General features: G+C 44.0%; 1 protein-coding gene across 1 annotated transcript; it reads left to right on the top strand.

Moving 5' to 3' along the window:
* Positions 1-402: 402 nt before the first annotated feature.
* Positions 403-17,996, top strand: LOC130266399 (ATP-dependent RNA helicase DDX3X). Its single transcript, XM_056515672.1, has 17 exons — positions 403-917; positions 3,005-3,062; positions 4,048-4,098; positions 8,664-8,787; positions 9,952-10,092; positions 10,181-10,280; positions 10,824-10,959; positions 11,320-11,405; positions 12,050-12,148; positions 12,224-12,384; positions 12,549-12,693; positions 12,822-12,966; positions 13,284-13,465; positions 13,556-13,673; positions 14,076-14,232; positions 15,039-15,166; positions 15,472-17,996. The coding sequence occupies exons 1-17, from the start codon at positions 873-875 to the stop codon at positions 15,552-15,554; spliced, it is 1,959 nt and encodes a 652-aa protein (XP_056371647.1). The 5' UTR covers positions 403-872; the 3' UTR covers positions 15,555-17,996.
* Positions 17,997-22,345: the final 4,349 nt, after the last annotated feature.

Below are 22,345 nucleotides of genomic sequence, written 5' to 3'. Positions count from 1 at the left end.
CTGACACTAGAGGGGAAATAAGGGCAGTCCTCTGGCACGTCAGTATATTTGATGGCTAAATGTCTTGAAGAAAGAGCTGATGAATATGAGCAATGACTAGTGGAACCCACCAGCAGAGTGCTGGCGTGAGCGGCTCACAACCATTTCCCGCTGGGCAGCAAGCACAGGGGACGGCCTGAGCCCTGCAGAGCCGCAGGCTGGCGTGTCCGGGCCTGCGCTAGGGGCGGCGGGGGAGGGAGGCCGGTATGTTCTGGGCGCAGCAATCCCTCCTCCCCGCCTCGCCGCCATTACGCGCTGCGCCATTGCCCGCTGAGGGGGGAGCGACAAGATGGCGGCGGCGCCCACCCACGTGACCCAGGGCCCGCCTCCTTCTCGAGGCGTCTCGGCCGCGCGCGCGGGGCGCTCTCGCGAGGGCGGCGAACAAAAGGACAGCGCGGCGCAGGCTGTGTGTTGGTGGGGGGCCGTGATCTCGCGAGAATTCGCCGCCGCTCTCCTCCCGAGCAGAGCCGGGCGGGAGCGGGGGGGAGGGGAAACCTCGCGGTACCGCCGGAGAATCCGCGCGGGCCTGGCGCCCCGAAGTCTCGCGACACCTGCGGGAGCGCTTCCCTCACGGCCACTGAGCTGCGCGGAGTTCTCGCGATAGCGCCGGGAAGAGAGGGAGGGGGGGCGGTCGCGTGCGCGCTGAGGTCAGCGCGCGCGGCTGGGCGCGCGGGGGGCGGGGCCTATATAAAGGCCGGGCCCGCGGCGGGGGGGGCTCAGTCAGGGCAGCGATTCGTGGCGGAACCAGTGACACCCACGGCAGCGACCTCCCGGCCCAGCGAATTCCCATTTCTCGAGGCAGAGCGGGACGAGCCCGAGACCGATCTCTCGTTATGAGTCATGTGGCGGTGGAAAATGCCCTCAGTCTAGACCAGCAGGTGAGGGACGAGAAGCGGAAAGGCCGCCCCGTTACCCGGGGGAGGCGCGCGGCGGAGGCTCTTGGGGCAGGGCGGGCGGCAGGGATGGTCGGGAATCTTCGCGTGGGGACTTCGTTTCTCGCTTCGCGGCGGCCGTGTCGCAGTTCCCCCCGCGGTAACCCCCGTCTCCCCCCCAACGCGGCCTGTTGTGGCGCACTCGGTCGTTGCGCAGTTAACGCCGTGCGGCGGCCCCGCGCTGCGCCGGGCCCCCCCCGCGGGGGTGCGTTGTCCCCGCGGCCCGGGCGGCGTTGCGGGGGCGCGGGGCCGCCAGTGCCTCCTGTCCCGGCCCCGGTGCCGCTCGGGCCCCGTGGCCCCCGCGCCGCGCTCGGACCCGCTTTGTGTGGGAGCGCCGGGAGCGGCAGCGGCCCCCGGCGGCCGCGGCGGGAACTGCAGCGGGGGGGAGGAGGAGGAGGAAGGGGCGGTCAATGGCCGCCATTGTGCGGGGCGGGGGAATGGGGGGACACACACGACACGGCGCTTTGTGTGCCGCCCCTTCCTTGGGGAGGCGGCGCTGGCGGCCGCCTTTGTTCGAGCTCCGGTGCTGCCGGGCCCCGGTGACGCAGTTGGGCCTAGACTCGTGTTGGTCCGCACCACTTCACTATTTTCTTCCTTTTCATTCCTACATCCCCCCGCCTTCCTCCCCGCGCTGGGCGGGATCGATGGTTATCTAACCCTCGGGGAAGGCGGCGGGGGCAGGAAGGGCCCCATCTGCCTCAGCAGGACCGCGGCCGGGCAGCGCTCGCCCTCGGCCGCTCCCGCGAAGTAGGTCATGGAGACGGTGCTTCCCTCCCCGCTGCCTTCTCCCCCGCTGCCCCCCCGCGCCACACGTGACGGGCGCCGGCAGCCGGATTAGCCGCTCCTGCTGCGCCGGGAATCCAGCCCGCAGTGCCGCACTGAGATGGCGCCGGGGCTGCGCCACCGAGCCCCGAGGCAGCGCCTGCCGAGTGTTGCCCCCACCGTGTGCGAGAAGATTCACCCATCGCTTTTAGTTGATTGTGGAGAGCTGCCTTGACCTAGTAGAGAGCCTTTGTTTTTGTTTGCTGTTATAAATAAGAGCCATTCTTAAGCCCTGCGATGATTCTTCGATCAACTAGAAAGATGGCGTTTTAAGTGGTAGCTTTAAAGAGCGTGTTAAGAGGTCAGCCGTGGGAGAATTGTTAAAGAATTGAATGTCTTCAGGCGGCAGCTCACGCAGCTGAGCGCCAGGAAGGACAGTGCGTTGGAGTCTTTGCTTTGGATTAATTTAACTCACGTTGGCGAGCACTTCAGTACAATACATTACATAAAATTAATTTGTATTTAAACACGCCTTATATTTCTGGTACAAGGTTATAACCCTGCCATGTGGCCAGAAAACTGTAGTAAGTTGGTTCTTAGTCTTTATCGGTTTTCCACTGCCTTCTGCTGAAAGGAGTCCATATTGTGTTTGACTTAAAACTTCCGAGTGGCACACCAGCACTGTGTGAGCTGAACGTCTTTTGGAAAACTTTATCGTAAGACTGAAGGCTATAAACATTTTAGATAAACCAAAAAATTGTGTTTGCTGACGATTTCGGCAGACATCCCCTAATGTTTTGTGAGCAGTAGTTGCCTCAGACATGAAGACTATATTGCCTTAGTTGTGTTAATGCAGTTAAAAATATCTCGAGTCTCTTCAAGTAAGGTGTCCAGCTGAATTGACATTACTTGTGCTGAAGTTTCTGTAGCAAAAAAGAATTGTAAATGATCCAAATGCATTGCAGTGCATTGGTACTCGGTCTATTTAAAATGGCTCTTTATACTGCGTGTTAAGTGTGGAGCAGAAGTCTGTGGTAGTGATTTGGTTGGGTGTGAGATACGCTGCTGGCCTTGCTGCCCGTGTGGGTGTGTGTTTATTGGTGGGTATAGAAACATTAAAGATGATACATGAGTAATAATAGGAGACCTAATTTGGCGCGATATAAAAAAAAAAATTTGCAGTAGCTTGTTGCTAATAAGTGGAAAGTCTTTTTTGTACCTTAGCATAAATTCATGGTAAAACATGTTAATACTTGTCTTATTTCTTCTAGTTTTCTGGTCTAGACTTGAATTCCTCAGACTCTCAGAGTGAAGGAAGCTCTACAAGCAGTAAGTACATGCAAATTCTCAAGCTTACAAACACAGTTTTAGAAATTGGGGGTTTGCAGCTGCGAAAAGCAATTTCTAAAGCCAAAGTTTACAGAGGCTGATGAGGAAATGGGAGTTTGCCAGTTAAACTTGCTTTGAAAACAAGTATGTTTTAGATAGAGCCACTTAATTTTGTAGTGGTATAGTATGTGTGCACATTTGTGAAGCACTTAATTAGCTTGGGAAAACTTAGTGTTCCAGTTCTGTCCCAGATTTTTAGTTGCCTCTCATCTTGAGGCCACTGATTGTACTAATGTTGTGGTTTGTCCTCTTAAAATATCCAGGTAGAGTAGCAATGTTATCTCTCCTGATCTCTGTTCATTGAATAGAAAGTGATGTTGATATAGAAGCTTAAGTATGTTAAGAGGGGGGAATCTTCCAGGAATTCACATCCAGCCTGTGGCTGGTATGTTCTCATTCATGTTGCTTTATCCAACAGATGTTTCTGGATTGTAAACAGGAATGCTATTCAGAGGCATTAAGGTGTGGCTTCTGGTTTGGTCTGAGCTGAATGGATGGGAATGGGTGAATTTAAGGGGAAGGAAAAATACTGGTAGTAATACTGTGAGTGCTAGTACGTGAATGTCACAGGAAATATCTTGAGCTGCTCCAGTATCTGGCAGCAGCTTAAGCCTTAATGGGTTCTAGGAAGACATACTTTTGTCGTAGACACTGTAACACCCTTAAATGGGTGTGTGATTTGGTCAGAGGAACACAAGACATCTGTGCCTTATGCCAGCTGCCCTAATGGGAATGCAAGAACTTTAAACTTCTACTGAGAGTGTGCTTCCAAGGATGCTGTATTAAAGGATTCTTGTTCAAAATGCTGCATGAGGCCTTAAAAGCAGCTGTTTTTTACTAAGCAGAAGCTGTTGTTGACAAGATGAGCATTTCAAGATGTGCTGACACCACGGGCCTGTAACACTTCCTTTCTTTTGTCCTTTAGAAGGCCGATACATTCCTCCTCACTTGCGGAACAGGGAAGCTTCAAAACAGGGTATGTATCAGAAACACAGTGACAACACTTAACTGGCTCTTGCATCTCTTGGAGCAGACTGCAGAGGCTCCTACAGTACTGCTGAAGGCAATTACATAGACTGCTTGACTGTCCTGTGCAAAACACGGCAACTTTATCTTCTGCTTTTAGTGTGCACTTCTAGATTCCCTCACCGAATTATATCCTAAGTGCAAATTCAGTATCTGAGCACCTGTGTCTGTGTAACAATTAGCTGTGACTGAAGCAAGATGGAGTCTCCCATCTTAACTTGACCTGTAGTCTAGAGTGTTGGTCTGGAATGGATTTTTTGGGTACTAGTTTTTCTGCTCGTGACTGTTGTGGAATTTACAGCAATCAGTTGTTTAATATGATCAAACAGCACAGTTTCACTTTGTAAATGCTTATTTTACGCAAAGAGATGTTGTACATGTTCAGCTTCCTGCAGTTTTTATGGACACCCCTGGGAGTACTTGCAGAAGGAAATGCAGACCGTTGGTGAAGCAAACATGAAGTACATGACCTATTTTGGTCACGTGTTTACACAGGGGTTTATGCTGAGAAACGGCTCTTCCATCTTCATTTGAATCTCTAAACAGAACGTAATACAGAAGAAAAGTTTCTTGGAACACTTGAGTGAAGTAAATTACGACCTTTCTTTGTAAGATCCAGGTGCTGCAGCACATGTTGTTATGTCTGATGACTGGTGGATATGACAGAAACATTTTCTCTTAACACTTTTACAGAAATATACCAGAATGCAGCAGCTAAAATACTTTCTGCAATGCTACAGTGTAAAGAATTGAGTTTTTGTGGCATAGGAGGACTTGAATCTCATCTATTTCTAAAGCAGTAAACTTTCACAGATTCTTTTTAATACTGCAAGAGAATGGCTTCTGTTATGAGTGGATGGAAGGGCAACACTTAAATGATTATATATCTCACAGTTTCTGGAGCTAGGTTACTTATAATCTGGCTAGATGAAAAATGCTCCACTGTAGTCTTAAGCCATTTGAAGAAAGGTCAATCTGTTTTTGTCTTGCCTTCGTATGTGTCCAAGCTAGTGGGTTTTCTGGCTGTTCAGGGTTTTGGTGTTTGTTTTGTTTGTTTGTTTTTTTGTTTGTTTGGTTTTTTTGTTTGTTTGTTTGTTTTTTTGTTTTGTTTTTTTGGTTTGGTTTTTTTTTTTTGGTTAATGTAAAAGAAGTATGGCCTGAAGCACCAGGCGATGAACAGCATGCTACTAGAGCTGCGTGTTTTCAGAGGAAAGAGACTGGTTGGCAGCCAGTTCAGTACTCTTGTTCCCAGTCACACTGACCTCAAATATGAGCAGTCTTGCAAGGAACTGACTTGCCAAATCTGAGGAATGTGCAGGTTTCTCAAAGGCAGGAAACAGCTTTAAGGTGGTTGTGAACATTTACTGTTCGTAGATATCTTGTGTGATGTTCAGTACCTAAGTTGTGTAGGTAAAAGATGCAGAAACATTGAGCTCTGGCATGACTTATGTAGGACTGGCATTGTACTTCATTGTGTGCAAGACCAGATTTCAGACATTGCAGTGTGGAGGTGATTACATGAGGCTTTTCTGAGAACTTAAACCTCACCTTGCAAAAAGCTAAATAGATCATGAGACCGTGATCTGACTTGTGGCTTGTTCAGTTAATAGAACTTTGGCTGCCAACTTTCATTGGTAAACATAACATTCAAAAATTGCCTTTAAACCTGGCTGAGTGCTGTACCACTGGCCTGCTTCCTGGTTCCCTGTGACAAGGTTCATAATTGCTGGATGGAAAGGTTCCAGTTCAGGACCCTGCTGGAAGCATCATGAGTTTGAATTTGTAAAGCTGAGCTATCTTGTAGGATGATAAGAAGTCAGTTCTACAGTTGTACTTCCATTAAAGTTATGTTTGCTTCTGTTTACATAAGTCAGTGATTTCTTTGACTGCATTGAAACTGTTCTGAATTTTGGCTGCTCCTTGGAATTTTTAATGACAGGTTTTTTATAGCTTAGACAAGAGGAAGCGACCTTGCATGGTGGCATTTAACCACACAACAAACTCTTGGTGCAGCCTTACAAGTGTGGTAACCTGGTGAGAAAAAATCTTGTGTTTACCTGCAGATCTTTCCTATTAATGCTAATCTGTTTGCTTTGTAAACAGGGAGTAGGGCAGTACAGAACTGCAGAAAATAACAGCCTGCATAAAAATAATGTCCTTAGGTTACTTAATGGCAGTTCTGTTTCTCAGCTGTGGGAGCTCAGTGTGCAGGGCTGCCTGGCCTGAAGTGTACTGCTTCCCTGAGCTCAACTTGGTAATACTGAAGCTTGTTGTCATGTAAGTTTCTTAAACTTCCTGGAAGCAGCTTCTGGATATTTAGACTGTAATCTCATCTATAGATCAAAAAGTTAGGAACTCACCTTAAAGGTCTTATCCACCATAAAATAATCTATGATTCTGCTTTTCCCCATCTTAAAAAAAAAATAAAAATTACTATTGCTGTTGCATGCAGCAGGTTTTCGAGTGAGCTTTCAGTGATTTGTGTTAGTGTTACAAAATGTGAATTAAAATGCTGTTTGAGGGAGATGCATTGACAGCTGTAATGCTGTTCATAGGTGCAAGAAGTACAGAACTGCTCTGAAAGTTGATTAACTTAGTGAATTCTTATCGCTGCAGTAAGGTAGATGTGCTGGATGGAATCTCCACGGGTTTTTAATTACAAAAAAACCCAAAAGCCTTGTCATTTTAAGGAATTTCATGATAGTCTTTGCACAGCATTTTAATCATTCTCTTCCCTTCAGAGAAGTTGATTTCTGCTTTGAACTTTATTCCTGTCATTAGAATTTTTTTGTATGGCTTGGATCTATGTTCTGTACTGATCCACAAATAAAAGTCATAGTATGAATGCCAGTCTGAAACAGTGCATTGGTGAAGCAGGAGTACACGTGTCTCTGTAGAAGTTGCTGTGCTTCCTTAAAATTATGGCAACGTACCAGCTTCAGAAATCAGTGCTGTGATGATCTAGGTTAATGAGGTTACTTTGTAGGCTATTTGAAGTATAAAATTTTGACTCTTTGGGCTTCTCAGGCTTGGTAGAAGACGTTCAATCTAGTGTCAGCTCAGTTTTTTCACTGTTAAGAAACTGCATCTGTATTCCTGAAGATGGCTTTGTCAGTACCACTGCTGTTAGATCACTTGGCAGGACAGTGTATCCCAATAGTGTACTGTGGCCTGAGAGTTACTCACAATAAAATCTGTATTGAGCTATTTTTTAAAGAAGCCAAAGTAACTTTATTGAAGCTAATATCTTTAAGGACTAATGTTGCTTTGTAAAGCACTTTGGAGGTTTGAAGCGCATTCCGTGATCTTGCCTGCTAAAAAACTTTGTGGATGGATTATTTTTGCTGTCTGTTTTAGTTATCCAGATGAAAGAGTTACAGTTATCACAGTAGTTTTTAAAGTTCCCTTGTGATCAGTACATTTCTGGATTTTGGGTACTAGAATTTCTTAAATAAAAAAATCAGGCAAGGTGAATGACACTCATTAGAGAGCATACAAAAAGGTAGGGTAATTCTGGTAGCAAAGCCTTTCTAGAGAGACTGGGCCTAGAACAGCCTCTTTCTTTGGAATGAATTTATTCTGCGGTTGCTTTTATTCTCTCATGAATAGATCTGGACTGGTTTTGTGTTGTGGAGCTGCAAAGCATGCTCAGAAGAGTGACATTATTTGTTTATCTGTTCCGTTATTTAACTTACTGTGTGCTGGAATCCCACAGCTGAGATTGAAAATGTTACACAAACTTGGGGAGGTTGGACTTCTGAAAGAATTTATAATTTCTTAGTCCAGTACTGGAGTGGTGTTCAAAGCTTCATGTTTCTGCAGCCTCACAGGCCTTGGTAGCAGAATAAAAGTGAGATTTTTTTACTCAGGTATTGGTGAGCTGAGGTACTTTGTATTTGTACTCTTTTGAGGTAACATACGGAAGTAGGCACCTATGGTAGCCAAAGATAAAAGTGCTGTGGAAGAATTCAGTGTGGTTAATTTGCGGTGAACAGCTCCATATACCTTCTTTGTGTATGGTGCTGTTAGTTTTAGTGTGTGCAGAACCCATTGCTTTTTGTACTTGCAGTATAATAAAACATTCTAACCTGTGTTTGGGCTTCTGATACCATTTATTGATCTTTGAGAGGCCTTGTTAACGTCCAAAAATTTAATGTGTAGTCAAGGATTTGTTTGAGAGAACATGGAAGAGGCTTGGCAAGACATAGCATCTTAAAGTTTCTTCTGTTACCCATCTTTCTGCGTAGGCTACTGAAATAATTGTACTGAGGCAAGTGCATGTTTTTATAAAGCAACCCAACATGCTTGTACATGCAGAGAGAAATTTCAGTTCTGATGGGTGGTGGGAAGTGCTCAGTCCCTTGTTGAGCAAATCTTAAAACATTCATGTGTCTTCCATTCATGAAGGAATTCAGTCCCATAGACCTCTCAGTGAAGACTTCCAGGGCAGAAGTGTTTTTTCCTAATAAAAACCTGGCTTGTGCAATGCATGGCTGAAATCCCTTTCTCTGCTAGGTTTTGACAGTGGTGGCTGGAGCTCCAGACGAGACAAGGATGCCTACAGCAGCTTTGGTGCGCGCTCTGACCGTGATGCCAAATCCAGCTTCTTCGACCGCGGGACTGGATCCCGAGGAGGGAGGCAAGTCCTTGTTTGTCTGAAATCTGCCTCAGCTCTAGCACTGCACCTGTAATCTTGATGGTAAAATTAGAGTTCCAGGTGTGAACAACAGGAGGCAGGAGGAACCTGGGAGGGGAGGAGAAAGGGAGAGAACCTTACTTTTAAAGCTGCTTGATTTAAAGGATGGGCAACTTGCATGTGTTGAAAAATGTGCCCTGTAGTGTGCCTCCAGCCATTCAGTGCAGCTGTAGCGACTGGCTGACTTCAGCATTCACTGAAGAAGTTCTAGGTGGGTGGCTCCTTGCAGGAGAACTGTGAAGAGCTGTTGGGAGCACACACAATACATCACTATGGAATTTTTTTTTTTCTTTATTTCAATTTTATTTTCTTGTTTAAAAAGTGTAGTTAATAAAACTGGGTGAGACTCTTGCAGGTTTTCTGCCTTACTTGATCAGTCTTACACACATCATGCGTTGTATGCACAAGTGTGGTGAGAGTGACCTTTACCGACTACTTAGTAAAGCTGACCTAGTCCTGTATCCAGACTTTTCTCAAACATGATTTACCAGGCCAAAAACTAAGCAGTTGAGGTAAGGACTTCTTCCACCTTCTTTCCATGTCAGTAATACAGGTGAGCTCCCTCTTTATGAAATAATTATATGACATAATGGAGGTATTTGGTCACACAGTTTGGTGGGGGAATTCAGGCACAAATTGCAGCATTGCTGAAGGGTTTTGTCTGGACATGGGAGAGCTGTGTAGAATGAGGCAGAGGAAAGGGTGGGGGTAATACAAAATAATGCTGCTTAGGAGGTTTAAACAGAGCTCCCTACAAAGAGATGGCAAAGACTGAGTAACTTGGATTGGTGCTCCACTGGCAGGTGGCTGTTTACATTTGTTTTGCTTAATCAAATAAAACTAGTGTTACAAAGTTCACAGTGTTAAGGTGAACTGAGCTCTGAAATCATGACAAACTCTTATATCTGTGACCTGGTCTGATGGCCAGGACTGATTTCTGTTCTTAGGTCAAGAAGCAAGTGTAGATAACCTGATGATTTTGAATTGTTCCACAGTTGTGTATGTAATACACAGAGCATACACTGTTGCATCGTTATGGCTTTGGTTGTGCATGTCAGTAGCCTCTGTTGCCTGGGAAGGGAGGCCTGATTCTCATTCTGTATTTAGATATGAAGAGCGTGGCAGAGGTGGGGACTATGACCGGAGCGGCTTCGGCAGGTTTGAGCGGGGTGGGAACAGCCGCTGGTGTGACAAATCAGATGAGGATGACTGGTCAAAGCCTCTCCCCCCAAGTGAACGCCTGGAACAGTAAGTCATGGGATAGTACCCAATCATGGTGGAGGATCATTTGATAATTCCAGCAAGTAAATATACTTTTCCTCTTCTTTTTTTTTAGGGAACTCTTTTCAGGAAGCAATACTGGCATTAACTTTGAGAAATACGATGATATTCCTGTTGAAGCAACTGGCAGCAACTGCCCTCCACACATTGAAAGTGTAAGTTTTTTTAAAAGTCTGTTTTGCAAATACATTGAATAGTGACTGTTTTGCATGGGTGGCTGGATGTCTTGATGTCTAGAGTTTAGGGAGGAAAGGAAATACTGGCTTCCCTTCCTTACAGCTAAGCTGTTTTGCATGAGAGGGTTGCATATGATGAACTAAGACAGGGAAGAAATTATGTAAGCTTTTTCAGTTAACACTCATAGCTTGCTTTTTAACTGTAAGTTGTCTTTAAACAGTTGTGTGAAGAAGTGGAAGTGTTTTGAAGGTGCTGGTTGGGGAGCAACTGATAAGGCATAGGCAGTACTGTGCCAAGCAGAGTGTTTGTGCTAGTGCAGTCTGCACTTCAGGCTTGGCTGGCTTTTTAAGAATTGCTTAGAAAACTGGACTAAGTATCTCTGTGACTCTGTAAACTTTGTAGGCAAGATCTATATGAAGGTCTGAAACCAAAGCTTAAAAATGACTTGTTAAACTGAATGTTGTGTTACGTGGTGGTTGAAGGGAGGGATTCTGATCTTACTCCTTTTAAATACCTTACAGTTCAGTGATGTTGACATGGGAGAAATTATAATGGGAAACATTGAACTCACACGCTATACCCGTCCTACTCCAGTCCAGAAACATGCAATACCTATTATTAAAGAAAAGAGAGACTTAATGGCTTGTGCTCAGACAGGTAAGTTAACTCTTAGTTAGTAGTTAACTGCTTAGTTTCAGGGGACGTGGGGTCTTGTGTTACTGCAGATAAGAGGTAGAACCTCCTGTGCAGAGTGTACTGAAATAGTTGTGTGTTGGAAGCTAATTAGCTTTAGTCTTGGGTCTGTTTTAGGTGTGACTTGACTAGATTTATTGTGTTTGTCCTGAGACATGTTCATTCAATCACATTTACTTCAAGGTTTTGGGGTGCTGAGGGTGCTCCAGTGCCACAAGTAGCAGCCATATTCCAATGCAGATGTTAGTGGGAATGTGCTACTGATAGAGCATTAGTGCAGTAGTTGACAGTAACTCCTAGTAATACCGGCTTGTATTCTACTAGGGTCTGGAAAAACAGCTGCATTTCTTCTACCAATACTGAGCCAGATATATGCAGATGGCCCTGGTGATGCCTTGAGAGCAATGAAGGCAAGTATTCAAGTACCCAGTTCTGGGAGAGTGATGACCAATGTCACAGGTTTGGGGTTTTTTCCCTCCCCACATGAGCTGATCTGTGCTACTGAATACAACAGCTGGTCTTAAATGCTGTTATCATTTTTGGTATGATAGGCAAGCATCTCAAATTCTAGAAGACTTCAGGTATTTCCCTTAAAAAATCCGGGCTGTGGATAACTTTTTTTCCTACTGAAGAGTTGTATGCATAGCTATCCGAATTTTTTTTAAATGAGAGGCTTTGTTATTGCATAAACTTAAAAGACACTTCCCTTGCTACAAAAAGCTACTCTGTCACACATCTGTGTTGTACTAGTTTCAGAGTAGGAAGTAACTGGTTCTATAGCTGTTACTTGTCTGCTGCTGAAGTTAGGGATTACAGTGCTTGTAGAGAGCAGGATTGTGCAGCTGTTTCCATACTGACCCACAGCTGAACCTTGGGCACTGTAATAGGGCTGTCTTCAGGGGCAGTGCTTGCACTGGCTCTCAGCCTTGCTTTGTCTTTCTTAAACTTGGTGACCTGTCTTAAATATTGCCTGTAGTAGCTTTTTTCTTTACCTTTGTGTTTTGGATGCTCATGCCAAGATTTTTTTTTTTTATTTTTTTTTCTTCATTCTCAGGAGAATGGGAGGTACGGGCGCCGTAAGCAATATCCAATCTCACTGGTCTTGGCTCCCACCAGAGAATTGGCTGTGCAGATCTATGAGGAAGCCAGAAAGGTATATCCAACAGTTTATTATTATAACATAGCTCAAGTAGAATTTTTCTTGGAGCTAACTTACTTTGGTTTACAGTTCGCATACCGCTCCAGAGTTCGCCCCTGTGTTGTTTATGGTGGTGCAGACATTGGCCAGCAGATCCGTGACTTAGAGCGTGGATGTCACTTGCTTGTAGCAACTCCAGGACGACTGGTTGATATGATGGAGAGGGGAAAGATTGGACTGGATTTCTGCAAGTAAGTGAAGCGTTGCTTCTCAATGTACAAATGACATAAAGTGGGATATAGTTCAGGATGTCAGATTGTAGCTTTTGGACTGTCTAAACATCCAGTTGAGAGCTTGTAACCCAATTCAGACAGCAGAGCACAGAAAAGTGTTCTGATTTTTTACTGCTATTTAGGTACTTAGTCCTTGATGAAGCTGACAGAATGCTTGATATGGGGTTTGAACCTCAAATTCGTCGAATTGTTGAACAAGATACAATGCCGCCAAAGGGAGTTCGTCACACCATGATGTTCAGTGCTACTTTCCCCAAGGAAATCCAGGTAATTAACAGGAATGTAAATACTTGTAAACCTCACAAGGCCAAAGAAATTTTGTCATTGAAAGGAGGGGAAAAGTATGTTTTGATTGTGATTTTTTTTTTTTTTTTTTTTTTCTCTCCCCTTTTTAGATGCTTGCTCGTGACTTCCTTGATGAATACATCTTTCTGGCTGTTGGCAGAGTAGGTTCTACATCTGAGAACATCACACAGAAAGTAGTATGGGTGGAAGAGCCAGACAAACGATCGTTCCTGCTTGACCTGCTAAATGCCACAGGTAAAGAACAGCTGCAGATAAGCAAATAAGGCAAATTTCAGAAGAGAGAAATGTAATGACTCAAGCAATAATAATTTCTATTGATTAGGTGAATGAAAAAATGTTTTGTTGACATGCAGGGAATGTATTGCACTGGCTAAGTGCCAGTATCAAGCTGATGTAAGCATGTATGTTATTAAAAAATGGGAGGGAGGTCCCCAGTGCTCTTACTTTGGAATAAACAGGCAGAGAATTGAAGCTACCTATTACCATGTCATGGAGCGTGTATTTGTCTGTTCAGCTTTTTTTCTGCTAACCTGGGCTTTAATTTTTATTAGGTAAAGATTCCTTGACTCTGGTGTTTGTGGAAACTAAAAAGGGGGCAGATGCTCTTGAGGACTTCCTGTACCACGAAGGCTATGCCTGCACAAGTATCCACGGAGATCGCTCCCAGAGGGACAGAGAGGAAGCGCTGCACCAGTTCCGCTCTGGCAAGAGCCCCATTCTTGTTGCCACAGCAGTAAGTGAGATACGTAAAACTTGAGCATGTGAGCTGATTTCTTGGCCTGTGGAGTTTTACTAAGATTTGATTGAATCCTTTAACCACTAGGTAGCAGCAAGAGGACTGGATATCTCAAATGTAAAGCATGTCATAAACTTCGACTTGCCAAGTGACATTGAGGAGTATGTACATCGTATTGGTCGTACAGGCCGTGTGGGAAACCTTGGTAAGTAGAACCCAGTTTTCACAGACGGCACTTCATTCCTGAATTGACAGATGCGGTTGTATTGGCTGAGTAATAAATTTCAAATAAGTACTTGAGAGAAGCGTGTGAGCTACTCTCTGTGATCAAAAGTTGGTCACTGCTATCTGGCTGCTGTGGAAAGTTTACCAGTTCCTTTGGGTAATGTTCTTAGTGCCATCAAAAGGCTCTTACTACATGTAAGCCTTGTCTGTCAGTAAAACATGTTTTTATGACTGGCTGTGGTGAAGTAATGGTCTCAAGTGGCTTTCTCTTAAATAATTCTAGTATTCTCAGGCTTGGCTGTAAGGTGCTGAAATGTAGAAAGGGTTTGAGTGCTGTGGTGTACTTGGATTGTGTGTAGCCAAAACTGAATATTTTTTTCAGGTCTTGCTACTTCATTCTTCAATGAGAGAAACATAAACATTACAAAGGACTTGCTTGATCTCCTTGTGGAGGCTAAGCAAGAAGTACCATCTTGGCTGGAGAACATGGCCTATGAACAGCATCACAAAGGAGGAGGCAGCCGTGGTCGATCTAAGAGGTAAGAGGCACAGCTTTGGCTGGAAATGTATATTGAGTCTGTTAAGAGACAGTTCTGTGACTTGTTCTCAGTCTGAAAATACAGTTAGAGGATAAGTGCAGTATGAGCTGAGCTTGGTGTGTGCAGAGGTGACCGTGTCTGTCTGATTTTGTTCTATCTGTTCATAAGGCAGTTAACACATAAGATCTCTTTCCTCTCAGGAAAGCAGCCAGATACTGCCAAGATAGAATGATGTTATCAAAAGCCATTTTAGAACTGTAAAAGCAGCTATAAAACACAGAAATGCATAACTCCCTGTGCCAGGGATGTACCTTAAGCAGCTGTTTTGATGTTTCAAACAAGATAATGCAATGCCTCCTGACAAAACAAAGAGAATGCAGGTGTGAGGCTGGTTGTAAAATAGTTTCGGAAACCTAAAACACTTGTAATACAAACCTTTGTTTGCTGGCTTACAAGGGTAGGATGAGGGAACACTTAATGTAGTTAACATGCTCCAACCACATTGGGTTTAGTGTGAGTTTTTTGTTTTCCTAGCAGTATGCTTATAAAGTAGTCATCTTGTACATCATGAGAGAAAGTCATAAATGCATTGCTTAAACACTAAGATAGGGTTGGAAGCTTTGTGGAGAGGGATTTCACCAAATCAGATCTTTCCAGGTAGCCTTGGGATGCTTATGTAAAGTGTGCTCACCTCAGCAGTGGCTGGTGGCCAGCTGTAGTTGGTACTCAGAGTATGTGAATCTCAATGTATGCAGTGCTGAAAATGCTCCCGTTTGACTCTGTTGTTTGCCTCTTGCCCTCTGCAGCAGTCGGTTCAGCGGAGGCTTCGGAGCCAGGGACTACCGGACGAGCAGCGGCTTCGGCAGCAGCAGCTCCAGCAGCAGCCGGTCAACCAGCAGCCGCAGCGGCGGGAGCGGCAGCAGAGGCTTTGGAGGTGAGAGGGGCTGGCAGGTGCTCCTGAAATGCTTGCTGGGGTAAAACTGGATGTAGTGTTTGAATAAGAGATCATCTGGTGCTTGTCATGCAGTCTCAGCATCCTGCTTGGATCTAGGCCAGTGCAGGTTACCTGACTGATGGTTTGATGCTGCCTGCCTTTCCAGCATTAGTTTAATGTTGTGCATTTGGCAGTACTGCTGGGTGGGGTTCTTTGGTAGACAACAGATACCTGGGTTGTTTTCTTGTTGTAAAGGTGCAAATCCTTAGAGCTAATTAAGCATCACTTTCTCTTGCCTTTCATAGGTGGTGGTTATGGAGGCTTCTACAACAGTGATGGATATGGAGGAAACTATAACTCCCAGGGGGTGGACTGGTGGGGCAACTGATCTGCTTGCAGCAGATACCCCACCACACAAGCTAATATGGAAACCACATGTAACTTAGCCAGACTATACCTTGTGTAGCTTCAAGAACTCGCAGTACATTACCAGCTGTGATTCTCCACTGAAATTTTTTTTAAGGGAGCTCAAGGTCACAAGATGGAAATAAAGGAACAAGTAGCCCTATCTCGAAGGTGGTTTTGAAGACTCTTATTGCTGTAGTCAGGATTAACTCCCCTCCCACCCATCCCCACCCAGAAACTGCATTTATAATTTTGTGACTGAGGATCATTTGTTTGTTAATGTACTGTGCCTTTAACTTTAGACAACTTTTATTTTGATGTCCTGTTGGCTCAGTAATGCTCAAGATATCAATTGTTTTGACAAAATAAAAATTACTGAACTTGGGCTAAAATCAAACCTTGGCACACAGGTGTGATACAACTTAAACAGGAATCACTGATTCATCCATAATATTACAAAGAAAAACTTATGCGGTAGCCTGCATTAGGGCTTTTGGTATCTGCAGATTTGAAAAATAAAACATCTTGAAGCATATCAATGCAATTAGTTTCTAATGTGGCAAAACTGTACTAAGTTAAAGTTCTGATTTGCTCACTCTATCCTGGATAGGTACTTAGAACCTGATAGCCTTTAATAAGCCATTCCAGTCATGATGAGATGATGTATGGATACATGCATACATTAAAAGCACTGTTTTTGAAGTTAATGCAAGTAAATACAGCAATTCCTTTTTCAATATTTAGGCAGATCATTAATGTGAGCTAGCCAAATGTGGGCAGAACATTACAGGGAACGTTTAAAGGTCTGATAACTTGAAATAGTTTTTAGGAGAATTCATCTATTTAGACTTCTTAAAAATGCCTGCCATATGAAATTGAAATGGTAGAATGGCTGACCATGGCAGTGATTGGTCCTCCCTAAGGGCCTGACTGAATTTTTGGTCTAATAACGCATGCTAGTGTTGATGTTTTTTGGTCAAGAGGGTATGAACAGGAAGAATTATGCAGCAGGCTTTATTTTAATGCAGATTCACATTACTCTGTTCAAGCTGCGTGGAGATGTTAAACTGGCTTACTGTAGACTTTGTAAAATGGCTCCAGAAGAGTAACAAACAAACCTGAGATCACAGAGGTTGGAAATGTACATAAACTGCACAAGGTTTCAATTCTGCTATTAAAGTGCAGTTTTAGTCAGTTTTAGTTGCATAGGTTTCCATTGTATTTATAGTCTGTTATGCTAAATCTGGCCAAAGATAAGTATTGTCCACCAGAAAAATGCCTCTGCCACTTGGAATTTCTGTGCTAACTTTGCGGCCAGAGCATTTAACAACTAATCTACAGTGGCATAGGAAAATGGCAAAAATCTCCTAAAGTGCAATAGATTTTTTCAAGTGTATTGTGCCTTGTTCTAAAACTTTTATTAAGTAGGTGCACTTGACAGTATTGAGGTCATTTGTTATGGTGCTATTTCAAGTCTAGGTTTAGGCCCTTGTACATTTTGCCCATAACTTTTTACAAAATACTTCTTTTATTGCACATTCAGAGAATTTTATATATGTCTTGTGTGCGTGTCCTTAACTTCCAATCTTATTTTGTCTCTTGGAGATTGAACGCAGCTTGTTTAAGGAGAAGGAAATAGATTCTAAAACTTATTTGGGACCATGGGAATGATAGCTGGGAAGAAAACTATTTGCACACGACAGATTTCTAGATACTTTTTGCTGCTAGTTTTGTGTAATATTTATTGAACATTTTTGACAAATATTTATTTTTGTAAGCCTAAAAGTGATTCTTTGAAAGTTTAAAGAAACTTGACCAAAAGACAGTACAAAAACACTGGCACTTGAATGTTGAATGTCACCGTATGCGTGAAATTATATATTTCGGGGTAGTGTGAGCTTTTAATGTTTAAGTCATATTAAACTCTTAAGTCAAATTAAGCAGACCCGGCATTGGCAATATAGCCATAACTTTCTGATAGTAAAACAAAAATTGGCAACTTAAAATTAAACATGCCAAGGTTTTGATACACTTGTCTTAAGATATTTATGAAACACTTCTAAACACTGATGTGAAGTGTCCAGATTCTCAGATGTTTGTTGCGTGAGTTTTGTTTAGTTGTGTGTTTTTTTTTTTTTTCAGTGAATGTCTGGCACATTGCAATCCTCAAACATGTGGTTATCTTTGTTGTATTGGCATAATCAGTGACTTGTGCATTTTAGCAAGTTTTATCAGCCAGCAATATTTTCGGTTCAGATACAAGGATTCAAACCAATATGCAAGAATGGATTTAAACTTGCTGAATGTGAAAATTGAACTTCAAGTCACTGTAGGTTTAGAATTGCTTATTGTATTAGTTTAGATGCTAGCACTGCATGTGCTGTGCATATTCTTGATTTTATTAAAATAAAAAAGTTGAACTGCACAGTCTATTCATTTGTGAAGCGTCACTCCTGGTTTATGAGCTCTGTAGCCCCAGCAGTCTCATTCTCATGCAGCTCTGGAAGCAGGTGACTCTAGTGTGGCACGTGTCAGTGTGGTGACAGATGGCAGCCAGGCTCAGGGCTGTAGCTGAAAGAACCTAAAATGGCCTGTGCCCCACAGTGCAGGGCTACTGTCAGTGTCAGAGGTGGGACAGGCGAGGAGAAAACCACCTTGGTTTGTTCAGGAGGGGAATGTCCCTATCTGAGGAGAGCCTTGTAGAGAGCTTTTAAGTTTTGATGTCATACCTGTTCATTGTTCCTAGGTATTGAAAAGCCAAAATGAGGTGAAATACTGAAATATCCAAGGGAATTGAGTGGAAGGAATAGATTCAGGTGTTTCCAGTTTCTTTGAAGTGAGATAAATTTGCTTCATTTGAGAGAGGGTGATTTAGAAAGAGCCTGGGTTCCAAGTTTGGTGCTGAAATGGCTGTAGAAACTTGTAATTTCCTGGTGAGCAAGGAAGGGGGTGGGAGGAAAATAATGCCTGGTACTTCTGATCCATGAAAGTGTGATGCAGGTGAATGGCGTGGGATAAGGACTGGTAAGGTGTGATGTGCCCCTGCAATCCCAGATCCATATGGGAAATGAGATCTACACCACCAGCCCAGTACTGTGTATGGGCCTTGGAGAATAATGGAAAGGATGGAGATGACTGATTCTCAGGATAGCTTGCTGGAGCATCTGCCTTGAGCACACTGACTGTGGACCACACTAAATTTACCTGCTTTAGACTTGCATTAATTACCAGCCTCATCATGCAGGGCTTTGTGTTGTCATGCGATGTCCCTGGCTGTGCAACATGCACTTAAATATCTCCCACAGGCACTTTTCCCTCCCCTGTCTGTCTGTAGAAATACTGGAACCACAGTTAGGAGAGGGATGTGGCAGGGGAAATGTGTGCTGTGCAGGTGGCCAGTGGGATCTGGAACTCCAGCTTTGAGTGTAAAGGTTTGCACTTGTGCTTTAGCTGGGGCTTGGCCCTGGAAGAGTGCAGGAGTGGCAGAGGAGTCATTTGGCAGCAACATCCACAGGAGCACAGGGCTGTGCGCAATGCTCTGCACTGGGGCTTGCAAAAGTGATGGAAGGGCTACTAGTGGGCACAAAGTGAGTGAAAACCAAAGGAGAAAGTCCTCAGGAAGATCGTTCTACAGGTTGGAGGAAACCATTTACCTCTGGAGTTAAACCATTTAACTCTGGAGATGGAAGTTAGGCTGGGGAAAGGGCAGAGATGAGCCTTGGGACACCAAAGCTACTGGGGTAAAAAGCACCGAGAGAAGAGAGTGTGTTCCCACAGAGGTGGAAGTTTGTATTTCAGTAGTTCTTGGCATATTGGGCAGCAACATTTTTCCCACAGTAAAGAGAAAAGACTTGGGAAGAGGTGGGCAAGGCATCCTAAATTGTCAAGAAAAAGGCTGTGAAGTTAAATGGTGAAAAATGATCATTGATTTGTCTTTGTGAAACTTTGTTGTGTGAGGCCTTCAAAACGTGCAGTGAAGTTCAGTCTTTGGGCAATAAATGTGCATGTACAGCAGGAAGGCTGTAGTCAATTCTGGTCTTGGTTTGCCAGTGAGGTCACTGTGACCTGTACAGATGTGAAGAGGTCTTGAAACTACTTGACTGTGGTGGCAGGGTTGGGAGGGACTTGGATTGATGTCCTAGTGTGGAGTTCATAGAAGTGGAGAGAGCAATGGGGTTACCAGAGAGACTTGGTCACTGTTTGGTGTGAGGACTGAGTACAGGAAGGACAGCTTGTACAAACAGGATGCTGCTGAGGCTGTGGCAGCCAAAAGTTGCCCTATGGACCTTGTTAAAGCTGTGTGTCTGTAGCCTTCCAAGTTTGTGAATCCTCATCCAGTGCAGTGTTCACTGTTGCTCATATTGATCAATGTTTTCATGAAAATAGCCTGCAGTCAGTTACGACAGGCCTCACTGATTTACAAATCCCAAGTCTTAGTGTTCATTCTTAGGTGGAGGGGGGCAAAGGACAGGTCTGGAGTTTCACTCCTGCTGTGCTGTGAGCTCTGCCACTGAACCTGGCTGGAGCTGTTGCACTAGCACTCAAACCAACCTCACAGCTTGTAAGGGTCGTTTTTGAGGGGCAGATTGCAAGGCTGTTGAGGTGACTGTTTCATGCTGCATTTTCTGTCTTGGTTACCACTTTGTGTCCGAAAACAGCAGTAGAGATCCTGTCTGGTTCTGTCAGCCCCTTGGCAACCTTGGCTGGTTGCTTCATGGAATCAGTGGCCTTGTGCATAACATTCCATATGGGTAGCAGTCATGTAAGTAGTCCCAGGAAGTGGGAAGTGGCTTGTGTAATTATCCTGTGCTCACAGAAAGATGACACTTAACAAGCTGGAGTCACCTGCTGGTGGTTAATGAGGCAGGCCTGGAGCAGAGCCAAGACTGGGAAAAGTGTAAGTGGTGGGAGGGCCTTTGCTGATGTACCATGAGGAGTTCCTCTACTGCTGTCCTTAGCTCTTTCCTGGCATTACTTAGGGAAGGTCTGGAAAGGCTGTCAGTGCTATGGATCTACAAGTCTGGCCTGTCCATTTAGGATAAGCAAATTCTGCTGCATATTTAATCATTAAGGGCACTGCATCTCCTCAGCTTTTGTAAACAATCAAAATCCTGCTCTAAACTGCATCTTAGCAAGGCTAGGGTTTGTTCTTTGCCCTGCCACTTCAGAGGAAATTCATCATCATCTGATTTGTTATCAAAAAATACTGCTGCTAGAGGAATTGCATGGTTCAAATAAGCATTCAGTGTGTTCAGAGCACAGATTACACCGTGCTGAGCCTGATTAATGATCTGTGCAGCTTTCAATTCAGTGACAGCATCAAATTATGTATTTGGTGTGATGAAAGCTTTGCTCCTACTGGACTTTCATGCAAACTAGAGTTGTCATCGAGGATTACAGGGACAACAGGCTTTGCAGGGAAGGCTGAAGTACAGCCTGGAGCAAGTGTTGGCATTACATGCTTAGATATTCAGTGCAGAAAATGAAACTGTTGCTTCAAGGAGGGACCTGATTACCAGGGTTTTTTTCAGTGGCTAAAGAATTTGTCTAATCTCTTTCAGTTGATGACTCATGGGGAAAGAAGGAATAGTGATAAATTTGAAAAGGAAGCAGAATAAAAGGTTTGGCAAAGACACAAAGTATCTGCTCCCAGCTGTGCTGCTGCTCTGGGTTACCTGGGGTCAATCACATCATCATGCTGCAACTGTTCTCTTTGTCTCTTGTTCATCCTGTCAGTGTAAAGACATCAGCTTTTTCAATCAGCAATTGCAGTGCCAATATCCATTCTCATCTGTCATCTCACCTGGGACTTCTAGGTTCTGCTTGAAACCAGTAATTTGCAGATAGATTCAGCTTAAAAAATGACAGCCCAGTAAGAGCATGGGACAGCCTGGCATATTCCTTGATTATTCTGCTCTAACAAGAGAGAGAAATCAGATTTCTGATAGCATTTCTCAAATATTTACCCTTGTTCTTCCTAACCCAGCTTCCGTTGTTTAGTTTTCTTTTATTTTTTTTTTTTTTTTGTACATACTTGTTTCTTCTTGCAGTCAAAACAAACATTGCTTCTGATGGCACTTGAGATCTCAGAGGCTCATGTGATTGAAAACATTTCTTGTGCAGTTCAGCAAGGGAAACAATTGCTCAGGGTTATTTACAAAGAAGGAATAGCCAGAAATTAAGTGGACTGGGTATCTTAATGGAAGCTGTTTGTTAAATACCACTTGTGTGCTGAGCTTAGTCAGAGATTAGATGCGGGTTAAGGGGGGAAGTGTTCTCTGAAGAAAGATAAAAACGTTTGAGAGCTGAGAACTGGCTTATGGAAACAGAGTACCACATTGCTGATCTTTTCCAGCTCTCTCTATTTATGCATGAAGATGTGTCCAGGACACTCTGGGTGAAAAAACTGTATTTAAGTATGTTATTTGAGTTGTGTGAGTCTACAAACATAGCAGGATCATGTACTTGAAAGCTTGCCTGAATTTTCTGACTGCATCAGCTGGTCCAAGGAAGGATGCATTCTCTTCTCACAGCTCCTTAAAAGCTGAGGAATCTGGTAATTAGGCTACTGTTAAATCAGTGTGCTTTATGAAAATTCCTACAGGGACTCAAGTATGTGCTTATTTTATGTGGATAAATTAAAATGATAGGCTCATTGCAACCACTGGTGCTTCTGTAGAACTTCTCAGGAGTAAATCTCAGCCAAGTTTTAAGAAGGAGGTCAGCCTTGCCAGGAAATGGGGAGATAGAGCAGCCGAGCTGGAGGGGAAACCC

Source organism: Oenanthe melanoleuca, unplaced genomic scaffold (genome assembly GCF_029582105.1).
Source record: "Oenanthe melanoleuca isolate GR-GAL-2019-014 unplaced genomic scaffold, OMel1.0 S033, whole genome shotgun sequence".
Classification (NCBI taxonomy): Eukaryota; Metazoa; Chordata; class Aves; order Passeriformes; family Muscicapidae; genus Oenanthe; species Oenanthe melanoleuca.
Note: the sequence above shows the minus strand (reverse complement) of the source record. Positions and strands in the feature narration are given on the sequence as shown.

What these genes read in the sequence shown, in the direction of transcription:
- LOC130266399 (XM_056515672.1), top strand. Translation starts at nt 873, where the DNA reads ATGAGTCATGTGGCGGTGGAAAATGCCCTCAGTCTAGACCAGCAG. An exon ending in CAGGGAAGCTTCAAAACAGG is followed by an intron (nt 4,099 to 8,663) that starts GTATGTATCAGA and finishes TTTCTCTGCTAG; the next exon opens with GTTTTGACAGTGGTGGCTGG. An exon ending in CTTTCCCCAAGGAAATCCAG is followed by an intron (nt 12,694 to 12,821) that starts GTAATTAACAGG and finishes TCCCCTTTTTAG; the next exon opens with ATGCTTGCTCGTGACTTCCT.